The sequence below is a fragment of the Silurus meridionalis genome, chromosome 18, assembly GCF_014805685.1.
Source record: "Silurus meridionalis isolate SWU-2019-XX chromosome 18, ASM1480568v1, whole genome shotgun sequence".
NCBI classification, from domain to species: domain Eukaryota; kingdom Metazoa; phylum Chordata; class Actinopteri; order Siluriformes; family Siluridae; genus Silurus; species Silurus meridionalis.
This window is the reverse complement of record NC_060901.1, coordinates 5,116,682-5,133,058: the sequence shown is the minus strand read 5'-3', so window position 1 is coordinate 5,133,058 and position 16,377 is coordinate 5,116,682. Positions and strand designations below refer to the sequence as shown.

At 38.2% G+C, this 16,377-nt stretch overlaps 1 protein-coding gene across 4 annotated transcripts in view; it reads right to left on the bottom strand.

Annotated features, from left to right (window-relative positions):
* Nucleotides 1-224: 224 nt before the first annotated feature.
* The window catches only part of LOC124401773, a 59,369-nt gene continuing 43,216 nt past the window's right edge, over nt 225-16,377 (bottom strand). For 2 of the 4 annotated variants that reach the window (XM_046874214.1, XM_046874215.1), the window contains exons 12-16: nt 10,177-10,247; nt 9,504-9,614; nt 7,886-7,983; nt 3,279-3,348; nt 225-1,861 (exon numbers count right to left, since the gene is read on the bottom strand). In XM_046874214.1, the coding sequence (XP_046730170.1) occupies nt 1,610-1,861; nt 3,279-3,348; nt 7,886-7,983; nt 9,504-9,614; nt 10,177-10,247 (602 nt within the window). In that variant the 3' untranslated portion in view covers nt 225-1,609. Of the gene's footprint in view, nt 3,017-3,278; nt 3,349-7,885; nt 7,984-9,503; nt 9,615-10,176; nt 10,248-16,377 lie in introns of all 4 variants that reach the window. The other 2 variants (XM_046874216.1, XM_046874217.1) reach the window with 2 other exon arrangements.

Sequence of the window (16,377 nt, the reverse complement as noted above, 5' to 3'; positions counted from 1 at the left end):
AGATGTTGAGAGTTATCAACTTGTTCAGGACCACAGACAGCACTCGCTCTCTGCTGCACACTTCCTGAAGTACAATTACTCAGCTGAACAGCGTATGGAAAATTTCTCCCACCACTGTGTTTGCGTGTGGATGTTCTGTGAAATCTATGCTTGTGTAACTATGGTTCTTTGATCTCCTTAGTTGGTGTTGACATCATGGTTTGCATTTGGGATCAACACTTTAACCAGGGCTTGGAAAGAAAAACATGTTTATTTTCATTTAAAAATTTTATTTTTACAACTCAATCTTAAATTTGGCTCACACGGTTTCTGAAGAGCCCTCAAAATGGCAATTTTGAAAAAATGGAGTTACTATTGATATGTATCCTTCATTCATCTTCATTAAGTGTTTTAGTCTAGTCAGGTTGTGGTGGGTCCTGGAACCACTTAGCATTAAATCTAACTTCTTCATTTACTATAGATTCACATCAGGCACATATTTACACCAAGGGGAAGTTTAGAGCTGCCAGCATGTTTTTTTGTAAGGTGCAAGTATAGAGCCTTGAGGAAAACCATTTTAAGCCTTGAGGAGGAAGAAAAATATGGACCTTCACATCCTGTTTGGAGTTTGTCAATAGGAGCTCAGGATCACAGGTTGCATGACCAGTTATGCATTTAATTGCATGTGACTGAACAGCACACCTCAACAATGATGGACCTGTAAGGAATGGACATTCGGTGGCACCCAGATGAGGATGGGCTCTCTTTTGTGTCTAGTTGCTCTCCTGGTTTCTTCCTCATACCATCTCGGGAGATTTTCCTTGACACAGTCACAATTGGCTTTTTTATTAGGGATAAGCTTACAATTATATGGAACAAACTTATAGGCACTAAACTTATACAGTCTCTTATACAACTTTATAACTGCTTTATCTCTGTAAAGATGCTTTGAGACAATGTCCATTGTTAAAAGTGATATAGAAATAAAAGTAAAACGTCGTGATGAAGACTCAGCAAACTTGTGATGAACGTTTTTCAGGTCTGGTGAGACCCATATTTGTAAGTCTTAGCATAAAGTTGCAGAAACTTAACACTAAAAACATGGCTGGAGATTTAGAATCTTAGTTAAAATCCAAATCACAGGTGAAAAAATTATAATTTTCATCAGGTCTCTCCGAAGAGAGGTCCAAAAAGCAAAGCAAGGTATCGAGGCACCTAAATACCCGATAAACCTAATACCAGTAATAAAACTGAAACAGGGATTGGAAAGACAGCAATGAATGAATTTGCATGAACTATGTGAACATTCCTTGCACATCCTCATTGAAAATAGCTATAGCTAGCTAAATTGTTTCAAAAGTGCGTCAAAGGACATTGAAAAGAAACAGAGACAAAAAAAAGTCCACGTTGACACTAATAAAATTTTTTTTGAGTTGTACACACTAGAGAGACCATAGCCATAATTTAGTTTTTTCCTAATGCATAAAATGTTTTTACCAGGTCAGATTTATCAGATGAAAAATCTAAAATTCAAATATTCAGTTGAATTGCCTTGAAGAAGCATCCTGCCATTATGGCTACCATACAATATGGCTGCTGCTGTTAAAACATAAAAGCTTCAATGTTTCTGTTACAGGTTGCTGGAGTCATCGAGTGGGTTAGCTATGACGGAATTGTGGATGAGAATGAAGAGAGGCAGGTGTGCCAAGAAGTCGAGCAGGTCTAAAGAGCGAAGGCTCCGAAGTTCACGCCTGACCTCTTCCTCATGCTCCTCGCGGATCCCCCCTGCTTTCAGCTCTACAAGCAGTTGTTCAGCACTAATACAACCCTGTGGTGACTCGGTGCCCTCAGACTGGCCCTCCAGGAGGAACAGGAACAACTTCTAAAAAACATAAAACAAAGAAGTCTACAAGAAGTGTTTGGATTTGGTTTAAAGGAATATGAATGAAATTCGATCTAAAGGTAGAGACTAGGGGGTTCCTCGACTAGGGATTTACATATAGACAAATCAGATTAGAGCTCAGATTAAAGATTGAGCTGTTGGATTGGTAGTCGAATCAGGATCCTCCTATCGAAGCCTAGAATCTTCGATTATTTGGGGTCACCCCAGTATAGACACTAACCTCGTCCCTATGCCTTTGACCTTCATTATGAAAAGTAAAGAGTTCTAGAAATTATAAATGATAAACTATAAACCTAAATTGTAAACAAAATGTTATTTATTATGTATGAGTTCATTTAACCCAGAAATATTTATTTGTATTTTTTTCTGCATTGTTTATCTTTAATCTTCTTGTGTATCTATACACAAAAAATTTTTTAGACACAAAACTTCACAAAACTAAAACTAAGCCTAAATGTTTCTGAGTGAAGTATTGCCTAATTTTCATGTGCATCTCATTGTTTCTCATCATTTGAATGAAAGGAAAATAAATAAAACGTGTTCATGGCGACTTTATCAAAACTTAGTGAAGAAGGCTGGTTAGAAGAGCATAATGTGTTCATTACCTGTGTGTTTGTGTGTGTGTGTGTGTGTGTGTGTGTGTCCATTCAGACGTGTGTCTGAAGAGGCTCGAGTTACAGCAGCTTGTTCTGGCTCTTCTGTAAGTGCACCTGTTTGCACAGTTAAATGCATCCAAGGTAATGACTAGGGCCGTGTGTGTGAGTGTGTGTGTGCGTGTGTGTATGTGTTTCCTATAATCCGCTGGCAATATGCCCGCTCCCCTCTCCCGTCCCCCCAATAACAATTCCACCTCATGCTTGCTCTGTAATTAGCCGGCCCTTTCTCCGCTAACCCTAAGAACTGGCAGCAGGGGCTCAACTTCCCTCAGCGGCCTCTTTTTAGCCACCGGCTTTCAAAGTCTCCTCTCCTTTTCCACGTCCTCTGTGTTCAGCGCTGTTGTCCAACCGGCCTTCGCTCTACAATGGCCACCCTATATGCCTCATCTGAGGTGAGCAGGGTGTCTTAACTTGATTACAGGGCACGTAGCACTGGCCGTAGACCGCCGGCTACTTTAATGAGATTACCGTTCGTAATCTGTGAATAAAGGAGAGGAGAGGAGGAGAGGAAGTGAGGAAGGGAGCGAGCAAAAAAACTTTACTTCTCTTCTCAAACAGCTAGTTTTACACTCCAAATTGCCCTTCAAAGCCTTTAGAGGTCTTTATTTCACTATAATTAGCCCCCTGTCCCACCCTGACCTGAGCAAATTGGAGAGAAAAGAAAGTGATGGAGAAAAAACATATAAATAAGGAAGGAGAGAGGGATGCTTTATGGATTGCAAATTGGCAGAATTGAGTACCTTTGCTTTGTAGAGTTTCATCTCTAAAGATTTGAAGTCCATCTTGCTAATGAGAGACCGCATGAAATCGCTGTGTTAGGGGGTGGGGTGGGGTGGGGGGAACACATGCAAATACATTTAATGGTGACATTTAATGGTGACATCTGTTTAAACATTAGATTAGATTCAACTTTATTGTCATTGTGCAGGGTACATGTACCGAGCCAATGAAATGCAGTTACATTTACCTTACATTTACCTTACATAAGGTAAAACAAAAACAAAAAGGTCACTCTGGTTAAAGGCATCTGCCAAATGCAATAAATGTGAACATTAATGACATAAACAGAATCTAGAATGTTCCTTTATTCTTAGGTCTATCGCTAAAAAATCTTAATTACACAATCTAACCCAAACATTCTCTGCAATAGAATGCAGCCAAAATAGTATTGGTTGCAAGTACCAATCATAAAATATGGCTCAGAATTGCAAATTCAAAAACCATTCTCTGGGGATTTCTTGACACTTAAGACAGGTACATGTTGTATGGTCAGACACCTTTACCTAATTCTTTAATCTGGGGTTGAAATGAGGGGCCTTGAAAACACACAATGTGCCACGGCCACCAAAAAGGTGCTTTATACATGTCCCAGTGAAATTCTTTCATCACATATCCCAATGATGTTAGGAAGCTAGGGTCAGAGATGATGCAGAGCCCCTGGAGCCCAAATGGCTTTGCTTAAGGGCCTAAGATTTCCAGCATGGCAACACTGGGGCTTGAACCCTAGACCTTTAGATCCGTAACTCAGAGCCCTAAACACTGAGCTGTTCTGTCAGCGTGAAGAAAGTCCGATGAAACAACCAGTCAGAATTTTGAACAGGAAGAACAGAAAATTCATAGGACAGCTCTGTAGATTGCAAGCAGCAATTAAAACATCAAATATTAGTGAAGTTTGCAAAGTGAATCCATCCTTGATAGTCATAGGTCAATTATCAAACATATAATCAGAGATTGTATCTGTTATTAATTTTATGTAGATCTTCTCGTACAACACAGCAAGTCATATAATTCAAGGACTAAAATAGAGCTGATTTTGGCGGGTAATTTTTTTTTTGAGAAAGCCAGGAAGGAGGGGAGGTGCAGAGCGGTTGCTGTTGACGGTAAAGTGTTCTGAGTCCATTGTGGTTGCTCATTATTGCCTGTTCCCTAAACAAAGATCCGGGACACAAGGCCAGCCCACCCCGATAACGATAAAAACTGCCCCAGTGGTTTGGGGGTAGAAGGTTGGTGGGGTTTGGAAGGGGTTTGGGGACATGCCCTAGTGTGACTAGTCAGTGACCAAAACACGCACACAGAAGATAATTACCCTGAGACATAAGCCATTCATTTCGGGACAGAACTTTGCTGTCCAGCGTGTGGCATGGCGACGGTCAGCCCCCGTTTATTAACAAGAGCATGCTGGGAGGAAAATTGCTTCTGGATGGGTGGGGAGTGTTGGGGGGCTGCATTTATTGACGAGAACGAGGACGGACAGGCCAGCTAATGATCATTAATTGCTCTGCAGTGTGGATATGTGTGTGCTCGTGTGAGTCCCTCCAGTCCCTGCACGGACAGAGAGGGGGATAATGGTAGCTCTAACCCAGTTCTATTGTTGGGGTGCTCGTCTGCCAGCCTCAGGAAACCTCACGCTTACATAATGGGCCAAATTTTGGCGGTCTCCTGTGCCTTTTTGTTTCATTAGCGGGGTTACATCAGAGGCGGGAAGCGTGTGTGTATGAGAGAGAAAGTGTGTGTGTGAATGAAGAAAGTGGCTGCAATAATGACCCAGTTTATGTTTTGCAACAAAACAGTAAAAATATCGATAAGAAGTGTTATTTTTTTTCATGTGACAATTTGGAGTCTGATGAAGCACACACACATATGCATACTTACATATAGACACGGACACACACACATATTTACATTCTTCTGCTCATTTGTATGGCAGTATTTGCACATTTTAGAATAGTATTTATTGACGTTCCTCAAGACTCAGTATCAGGCCCACTTTAGTTCTGATGGCAATTAGTTGTGTGGTTTGTAAACCTGGAGTTAACTTAGACAAAAGTTGGTGGACACCCGAACATAAGATTGGTTTGTGCTTTTTGAACATCCCAACCACATTTAGTCACCATTTGCTGTTATAATAAGCTCCACTTCCCACTCTGGGAAGATGTTCAAGCTTGGAGAAGATCCACATAACTGGAAAAGTCACAATGTATAATAGTTTTGTTCATACAGTAAATGTAAATATGCAATTTTTTTCCTTACCCGTCTAAAAGCAAAGTTTATAATACAAAATGTGTTTGTGTGTGGAACAGATAAAGAGAATTTCAAATCAAATGTATTTGTGAAACCAAGATTCCAAGTCAGCATCAGTATCATGGGTTTTGTGAAAGAATGAAACCAAATCAAAACTGTGTGTTTGGAATCCTGGAAAGGTAGAAAATGAAAGAAAAGCTCTCCAAATGGATTTATTTGCCTTCCAAAGGTTTTATGATGCAAATTCCCATACACATTCAGACCCAAAGCATACATACGATTTCTTCTTCTTTTTTTTTTTTTAATTAACGAGCACAAGTCAACACTTTGTCTGGGGTCAAATCAATATCCGGGTTCAGAGGAGGTTTATAAAAAGAGGTTACACAATGTAACTGTCACTATTGTAGCTGTTCTATAGAAACACACTTGTCCCTTTTCATTTGTTTAATGGATGCTCCTCTAGCATGGTCAAAGAGTGAGGCTAAGCTCACAAAGCACGCAGTGCACTAAATTAGCAGAGAGCCACTACCCCAAACCACACACACACACACACACACACACACACACACACACACACACACACACACACACACACAGTGTGTTTTTGTACATATGCATGAGCACTACACACTCACACAATTTCTTGTTATGTCTGGGTATATACATTATATCTACACATAACACAAATCAATGATTCTTGTCCAACCCACACACACACACACACACACACACACACACACACACACACACACATACACACAATCACACATAGTCTCTTTCTCTCTCTTTCTCTCTCTCTCTCTCTCTCTCTCTCTCACACACACACACACACACACACACACACACACACACACACACACACACACACACATACACATGACCCACAAGACCTAGAAGCAGTTAAGGGCCCATAAAACACACTGGCGTAAGAAAGAGTGTGTGTGTGGGAATCTTCGGCATATGGGTTGTATTCCAGGCTCGATGTATAGAGTCATCACTCTAATGCACTTCGTGTTACAGAGCTGACCGCCCAGGGTCAACTGCCGAGGGTCAAACACACACATATACACACACACACACAAATGAATGGATGCAACCACACACATCTACAAATGCAATAAAATGCATTGATTTGCAAATCTCATAAATCCATATTATATTCACGATAACAGGAAAAAAAAAATCAAATGTCTAAACTGAATATATACTATGTTAAGGGAAAAAAAGAAGGTTGAATTTGATGGCTGCAACTTAAAAAAAGTTGGGACTGTTTACTACTGTGTAGCATTACGTATTCTGTCCGTATACATCTGGGAACTGAGGAGACCAGTTGCTGAAGTTTTGGGAGAGGAATGCTGTCCCATATGTGTCTGATACAGGATTCTAGCTGCTCAACAGTTCTGGGGGTCCTTTGTTGTGTTTTTCGTTTCATGATGCGCCAAATGTTTTCAAATAGTGAAAGGTCAGCACCCAGACTCTTCTACTGGTCATACTATTGTAATAGATGCAGAATGCAGTTGTCTTGCTTAAATATGCAAAGCCTTCTCTAAAAAATACATACTCTGGATGGAAGCATTTGTTGCTCTAAAACCTGTATATTCAGCATTGATTGAGCCTTTCCAAATGTGCAAACCGTCCATTCCACAGGCACAATTGCACTTTTATACAATCAGAGGTGCAGCTTTTTTTTTTTTTAACTGAGCATTGATAACAAGCTCGATGGTCCCTCTCCTCTTTAGTCCAAAGGATGTGGTGTTTATGGTTTCTAAAAATGGAATTAAAATTTCGATAGTCGTTTTGACCACAGAACACTTTTCCACTTTGCCTCAGTAGATTTTAAATGAGCTTTGACTCAGATAGGATGGTGGTGTTTCTGGATCATTTTCACGCATGCCTTCTTCTTGCATGATAGAGATTTAACCTGCATTTGTGGATGACATGGCAAACTGCGTTCACAGGCACTCAAAATTATCTTATTTCTTTCTTAAAATAGTACATTTCCTCAGTTTAAACATTTGATGTTTTCTATGTTCGGTTGTTGATAAAATATGGGTTTATGAGATTTGTAAATTCTCATTCTGTTTTTGTAAAATTTTTACACAGCAGACCAGCTTTTTTGGAAATGGAGTTGTAATAACTTACTACTGCTACTACTTAGAATAATAATAATACAAAAGGCTACACACACACACACACACACACACACACACACCAAACGTCTGACACTTTCACACTAAGACACAAACAAAAACACACCTTTTTTACGTATATTCTTTTCAGTGGTCACAACTGTGTTGTGTATGAGTATTACACTCACTGTACTCACTCTAGCATGGCGATTTTCTCAGCCAGACTGGCAACCACGGCAAAGAGGCGCAAATCCGTCAGACCCTCGGTCACACTGAAATCAACCAGCTCTAGAATCTGCACGATAAAAATAAAATGAGATGGATTAAGTTAAAATATAAATCTGAGTTATACTAAACCATGACATTGCTTTATTTATTTAAAAAATTTGTATATGTATAAGGGGGGACCCAAATTCCATTTAGAGAGAAATTCTTTTTATCTTTTATCTTTATGCTTTTATCTTCTTTTAGCCTTTCAGTGAATTTTGTGACCTCTTTGTTCAGTAGTTTTACATTGTGACCTCCTCTTCTCTGTATTTGTGTATGTGTGTATACAGTGCATTCGGAAAGTAGACACCCTTCACTTTTTTCAAAAAAATGTTTGTTGGTTTTTTTTCTTAATAATTTATACTCAGTACCCTTTAATGACAAAGTAAATACTACATTCTACAAATGTCTGTAAATCCAATAAAATGAAATAAACTGAAATATCACATGTACATAAGTATTCCGACCCTTTGCAACAACACTTGGACATTCGTTCATGTGCCTCCAATTTCTCTTGATCCTTCCTGAGATGTTTCTTTACCTTGACTGGAGTCTACCTGTGGAAAGGTTTGTTGATTGGACATGATCTGGAAAGGCACACACACCTCTCTATAAAAGGCCTCACAGCCGACCATGCACATCAGAGCAAAGACATGATTGTTGCAAGGAACAGATCTGGGAAGCATTTACTACTAACTAACTACTACTACTACTAATAATTATTATAATACAAGAGGCTACACACATGGATTTTCCATTAAAAAATGCGGAAAATCTTCAATCCAGATGTGCAAAGCTTGTTGCATCACACTCAAAAAGACTGCAATTGTTGTCTGAATACTCATGTAATATTTAATTTTTTTTTTTATAAAAATATGTACAGACATTTCTAAAATCTAGGTTAGATTAGATTAGTTTAGATTTGAAGATAATGTACAGACATTCCTAAGATTCTAGATTCTAGATTAATGAGAAAAGAATGTATTTGAATGATTGTAATATATATATATATTTATATAGAAAAAAGTTTTGTGGACAACTGACCATAAGATTTATAACTGCTATCTAAACATACTATTAAACATTAGGTATCTATTTGCTGTTATAATAATCTCCACTCTTCTGGGATTTGGGAGTGTGGAGATTTTTGCTCATTCAGCCACAAGGGTGTTAGTAAAGTTAGGTACTGATGTAAGTGATAAGGTGAGGAGGTCTGGAGTACAGTCAGCATTCACATTCATTCCAAAGGTGTTCAAAAGGGTTGAGATCAGAGCTCTATTGCAGGTCATTCAAGATCTTCCACTCCAATCCATGTAAAGTACATCATTGTACTGGCTTTGTGCACAGGGGCATTGCCATGCTGGAACAGATTTGTAATTCTACAACATCCAGATTTGAGCTGAAGCAATTTTTATTTTATAACTGCAACAACTTTGACCTTGCAGCATTCTACACAAACTCGAGTCGGATTTCAGTTGTAGTATATTATATTTTTACAAATGTTAAAGGATCAAAATAAATAGTCATATTTAAAACAGATGTTCAGACCCTGTACACGTAGATTTCCTCCTCTTCAGTCAGCAGCTCTGGAGGAATGATGTCCTTCAGAGCCAGCAGAACTTGAAAACACGATAGATAGCCATCGCTATCAGTGTCCACCTGCACACACGTTATTTCTTTAGTCCAGTGTCACAGAGAAACAAAATTATTTTAATTTTTTTGTAATAGATCAGGTTTAAAAGTTATCACTTTATTCACAAAAATATTTCAATGGAAATTACAATAACTGTGTATTAAAAGTAATTTTTATTATACACTGAGTTTCCTTTACATGGTGCTACAAAGTTTGCATTTCTGGTAGCTGCTGATAATGTTTTAGGTGTCTGTCTGTCTGTCTGTCTGTCTGTCTGTCTGTCTGTCTGTCTGTCTGTCTGTCTATCTATCTATCTATCTATCTATCTATCTATCTATCTATCTATCTATCTATCTATCTATCTATCTATCTATCTATCTATCTATCTATCTATCTATCTATCTATCTATCTATCTATCTATCTATCTATCTATCGTCCACCCCAACCCATCCCCACTCGCCCATCCATCCGTCCATCTAGCGTCCTCCTGCTTAAAACTCATTTATGTCATATATAAATATATGTGTGTGTGTGTGTGTTTGTGTGTGTGTGCATCAGGTGTATGAAGTGTCTCCTACTGTACGTACAGCTTCGAAAGCACGTCTGTATGCAGTGAGCTTCTCAGGACTGATGATGCAGTACTTGGCGAGGAAATCAACTGCACACAGAGGTAGAGGACAAGTCAGATTTCAGTACAGATATTTTCACACCATAACATACACACAGCCACAACATCACACCTTACACCTGCCTGTCAGCAGATCAGACTGAGATGATCAAATGATGATGTTGATTATTAAATTGTAATGTACAATAAATATATATAACAGCAATAATGCTGCTGCTGCATATGGTATTATTATTCATATTATTATTATTATTCATATTATTATTATTATTATTATTATGTAAAATAAATGAATTAACGGTAATAATGATGACAATTATTATGATTATATGATTATGATTTTCATTGCTATTATTATAATTATTATTTCTATTTACATTTACATCAGATATAATAATAATAATAATAATAATTATTATTATTATCATCATCATTGTCATCAATATTATTATAAATAATATATTTTATTTTACATAATAATAATAATAATATGAATAATAATAGTAATAATAATACATCATCACTGTCCTCATTCTTACTGTTGATAATCTATTTATTTTACATAATAATGATAACATCTTGTTTTTTCTTATCTTATTAATGCTTATATGATTTAGAATTTAAAAAAATTTAAACAAATTAATTCTTAATTAATTAATTCTAACCATAACTAAACATATATTATTTAAATGAATACGATATGAAAAGGAAAAATGAACCAAAAGACATTACAATGAACATTAAATTGATGTAATACAATTATAAGCATGAAATATACTGTATACGCATGTTTTTGGCTATTACTTTCGCTGATTATAATGTTGGATGAGATCATTATATTCATTATTTGATGATATAATGATATTATTTATTTAGATAAACACACCTATACCAGAAGTTATAAAGTAATTTCTTGTAATAGATTCTATTGTGAGTCTGAGAGGCAGGAGGTCACGCCGAGAGACATCGATCTGTTGCACTTGTGTCATTACACAGAGACATTTAGAGACATAAAATAAGAGTGTGAAAAATAGCAAGAAAAAAAAGAGAGAGAGATAGAGAGAGAGAAAGAGAGAGAAAGATGCTGTTGTATTTGTGCAAGTCAGAAAGAAACAAATGCGAGGTGCAGTGGGCTGAAAAAAAAAGCGTCACAGGATGTGTGGTATGAGAAATTTACAGATTAAAGCCAGGACAGATTGCGGAAAGCCGACGGTTAGAAAAAAAAAAAAGAAAGAAGTGTGGAGGAAGAGAAAATGGACAGGGAATAGGTCTTAAGCTGCTGCCACTCCGATTGAGGAGATGAGAGAGTGAGGGAGCGAGAGATAGATAGAGTGTGAAAGAGAGAGAATCCACTGAATAATGAGTTCATTCATGAGGCCAGGATGAAGAATGGCAATGACAGAGTTGCTATCAGTGTGGAATTAAAGCCTGGGGTCCGGGGGTCTGGTCCCTGTTTGCAGGGGGCTGCTTCAATCTTCCATTTATCTGCTTACTCTTAATCAAACCTCAGCTTCTCGCCTTTTACATGCAAAGTGCTACATTCGAATCGAGTCAACTTGACTTGTTAAGGCTTGATTGATCAAAATAAAAAACCCAAGATGCACATCTGTTTGCAAATAGCCGGGGACGAAGCCTGGACCTGGCGTCTCGCAGCCTGTCCCCGTGCAGCGGATAGATTTAGCTTAAAATCTATTCTGGCAGAGGCACTCAATGGAAAAGAAGAAAAGATTGGAGTGAGTGAGGGAGGGAAAGAGACAGAGAGAGAGAGAGAGAGAGAGAGAGAGAGAGAGAGAGAGAGAGAGATGTGTTCGGATCAATGCACTGATCCACAGTGGGATTCTGTTGAGAAAAAGGGGGAATGGTGATCACATTAGTTTTTCTTTTCTTAAACCTCCCTCTTCATGGTTCGCTTTCACTCTCTCTCTCCATCTCTCTCTACCTCTCTTCCTATGTCTCTCTCTCTCTCTTTCTCTCTGTCTTGCTATCCAGTAACAGCAGTAGATAGTTCAGTTCTTCCTTCAGGCCTGACACTCAGGTGTTCTGCATCTGGCTCAATATAGATGGAGAAAAGATGATGAGAAATAGAGAGAAAAAGAGAGATAGAGAGAAAGAGAAAGAAAGAGAGAACGAAAGATGTATCCAGGCCATTGTACTAATCCACATCGGGATTCTGTTGAGAGAAATGGTGATCACGGTTCATTTTCTTTTTGACCTCTCTCTCTCTCTCTCTCTCTCTCTCTCTCTCTCTCTCTCTCTCTCTTCGTCTTTCTCTCTCTCTCTCTCTTTTTCTCACTGTCTTGCTCTTTATCATGTAGCAGCAATAGATCGTCAACTCTTTCTTCAGGCCTGACACTCCAACAAACTCTAAAGAAGGTTATTCATGTGGCTCAGAGAGAGAGAAAGAGAGAGAGAGAGAGAGAGAGAGAAAGAATTAGTCACAATTTAAGTCTTTCTAAAAGCAATTTTTCACCAGACTCACTCTCTTTTTTTTTCTTGAAGTAAATAATACAGAAAAAAACTATTTAAGTGCAATTTTTTATTTTTATATTTTATCCTTAAAAACGTGTCATATTATTATAGCTGGAATCTGCGGATGCCCTTATCTAGAGCAACTTACATTCTTATCGCATTCATACATCTGAGCAGCTACGGGGCCTTGCTCAGGGGCCCGGTAGTGGCAGCTTGATGTGGCTGGGATATGAACTCAAAGTTCAGTGCCATAATCACTAAGCTACCATCTCCCCTGCTGCCTGATCAGATTCCAGAACCCGAATCATTGCTAGTATATCACAACGTGAATATTTGGCGTGATCTTTAGCTACATTTCGCTTTATCATGCGTGCGATTTGCACTCGGGCTCGTGCTTGCCACACCGGAAAAGTCAACAGTGCCTGACTATGACACTCTTGTGTATAGCTCTTCCCCTTTCCATAATAAGCCTGTTCCTCGTCTCGCTCCTGGCCTGAGAGTTTGTTTGAGCGTGCGTGCATGCATGTGTGTGTGTGTGTGTATGTGTGCGTGTGTGTGTGTGTGTGTGTGTGTGTGAGTGTGTGTGTGAGGGAAAGCTTTCTGTTGGAAAATCAGGAGAACAAAAGGTGCAGTGGAGTGAGAGATTGAGGGAGGAAGCCCAGGCGGGTCAGCAGGCTTGGGGTGGAGGGGGCACAAAGGCGTGAGGCTAAATCCTCCTGCCTGATAGCCTTATCTGATTCCATTCCAGCGGCTGATGGCTTTTTTTTTTTTTCTCTTTCGCTCCACACCCCGGGCCTGTGCACTGCACAGGTTGAGCCCTTTGGTGTGAAGTCTAGCAGAAAATGTTAATCAAGAAAGCTGAAAAAGCGAGAGAAGGGAGAGAAGGTGACTCTAGACGGCAAGGACGATGATGTGATGATGCTCGCTTTCACATCATATAGTTATCCTAGGAGCTCCTGAATACACACACACACACACACACACACACACACACACACACACACACACACACACACAAACACAGATACACACAGACACACACAGTTAATCCTAGGCCACCAGACACATCATGAGGGCCTACTGTCATCTTTTATTTCAATAACTATGAATAATGCATGATTAAACCACCCCAGTTCAATGTCCCTCACACATCTCACATCTATCGAGGGACTATTTTTTTAAGGTTGGTTTCATTTGAAACTGACTGAATTTAGACTGAATTTAGCTACTGAAAAAAAAAAACCCACCATTATAGACACACAAAGCCTTTATTGTGTTTTTTTTGGGTCATTTTTTATATTGTTTTGTTTGTCTTTCGCTCTTGTCTATGCCTTTCTTTGTTTCTGCTCATCATCGTCATTGTCACCATGTATAGAAATTTTAATCTAACAAGGACTGTGTGTGTCCCAGTTTCTTTGTTAGTTTTGTTTGTTAATGTTTTTCCAGTTTTTTTTTTCAAACAATAAAAAGGACACTATATGTCCACATAAATTTGTGGACACCTGACGATAAGATTCGTATGTGCCCTTTGAACATCCCATCCCACATTTAGTTTCCATTTGCTGTTATAGGAAACGCCACTCTAATGGATAGATGTTTCATTAAATTCTGTGGAGATTTATTCTCATTCAGATACAAAGTTGTTAGTAAAGTCAGGTACTGACGTAGGGGGATGTGAAGAGGTCTGGGGTGTAGTCAGTGTTCACATGTATCCCAAAAGTGTTCGATAGGGTTTAGAGCTCTATAGCAAAAGATCTTCCACTCCAAACTCTCTAAATCATATCTTCATGGCGATGGATTTGTGCATAGGGGCATTGTCTTGGAACAAGTTCAAGTGAAGGGAATGTTTAATGTTACTGCATCCAGTGACGTCCTAAACAATTGTGTGCCTTAAACTTTGTGGGAACATTTTGAAAAAGAACATCAAATGGCTGGAAAATTCAGGTGTCCCAATACATTTGTCCATATATGACCTAAGATGAAAGCAATAGAGAGATTAATGCTGGGTGTTCCTTTTTTTCCCTCAGTAGACACTTCCTGTCTTTTCTCTTGTTATGATGATTCAGATCATTAAAGCCCACTCAAAGCCTGCAACCTTCATCAAGAAGGTTTTTTAAATAACAAATAAAACATAATATCTGAGACAATGGATGAGAGATAATCATCATCAATAATACAATGTTCCTGAGGAGCTGTAATAGTGATTCACAGTACCACTTGGAACAACCCCAATTCCAAAAAGTTGGGACACTGTTTAAAATGTAAATAAGAACAGAATGCAATGATTAGCAAATCTCATAAACACGTATTGTATTCACAATTAAACATAGAAAACATATCAATTGTTTAATGTGAGGAAATTTACTATTTTAAGGAAGAAATAAGGTAATTTTCAATTTGATGGCTGCCACATGTATCAAAGAAATTGGGACGAGGCATCAACAGTGTTGTTAAAATTAAACAGTATGAGAAACATTTCGCAACTAATGAGGTTAATTGACAACAGGTCAGTAACATGATTGAGTATACATAGTGTATCTTAGAGAGGCAAAGATGTGCAAAACTGTAAAAAAAAAAAAGAAAAAAGAAAAATCTGTGGAAGACTGTGTCTACAAATTGTGGAACAATTTCAGAATAATGTTCCTCAACATAAAATTGTAAAATAATTGAATACCTCATTGTTTACAGTACATAATATCATCAAAAGTTTCAAAGAATCTTGAAAATATATTGGATGCCCTGAGGTGGCACTGCATTTAAAAACAGTCATGATTCTGTAATAGAAATCATTCATGGGTTCATTAAACCGTCCAGAAATCATTGTCTGTGAACACAGTTTGCCATGTTATCCACAAATGCAAGGTTGACATGATCCAGAATGATCCGAAATCTTCTCTGGGGCAAAGCTCATTTAAAATGCATTGAGGCAAATTGGAAAAGTGTTCTGTTGTCTGAAATTACCATCAAAATATTCATTTCTTTTTGGAAACCATGGACACTACATCTTCTGGACTAAAGAGGAGCGGGACCATCTGCCTTGTTATCATCCCATATCTCGGATGGTATGGGAGTGCATTTGTGTTTGTGGAATGAGCAGCTTGGAAAGGCTCCATCAATGCTGAATAATATATACAGATTTAAGAAAAACAAATGCCTACATCCAGAAAATGTCCTATGCAGGAAAAACCTTGCATATTTGAGCAAGACAGTGCTAACTGCATACTGCATCTCTAACAATATCACGACTTCGTAGTAGAAGAGTTCAGGTGCTTAACCTGCCTGCCTGCAGTCTTGACCTTTCATAATTTTAAAACATTTGGTGCACCATTAAATAAAAAACACAACAAAGGACACCCAGAACTGTTGAGCAGCTAGAATCCTGTATTATATACATATGAGACAGCATTCCTCTCCCAAAACTTCAGCAACTGGTCTCCTCAGTTCCCAGATGTATACGGACAGAAGGTGTAATGCTACACAGTGGTAAACACGGCCCTGTCCAACCTTTTTGAGACGTGTTGCCACTATCGAATTCAAAATGACCTTCTTTTTATTAAAAATGTTATATTATCTCATTTTAAACATTTGCTATGTTCTTTTATTGTAAATAGAATATGCATTTGCTTATATTTGCATTCTGTTTTAATTTACATTTTGCACTACGTCCTAACTTTTTTGGAATTGGGGTTGT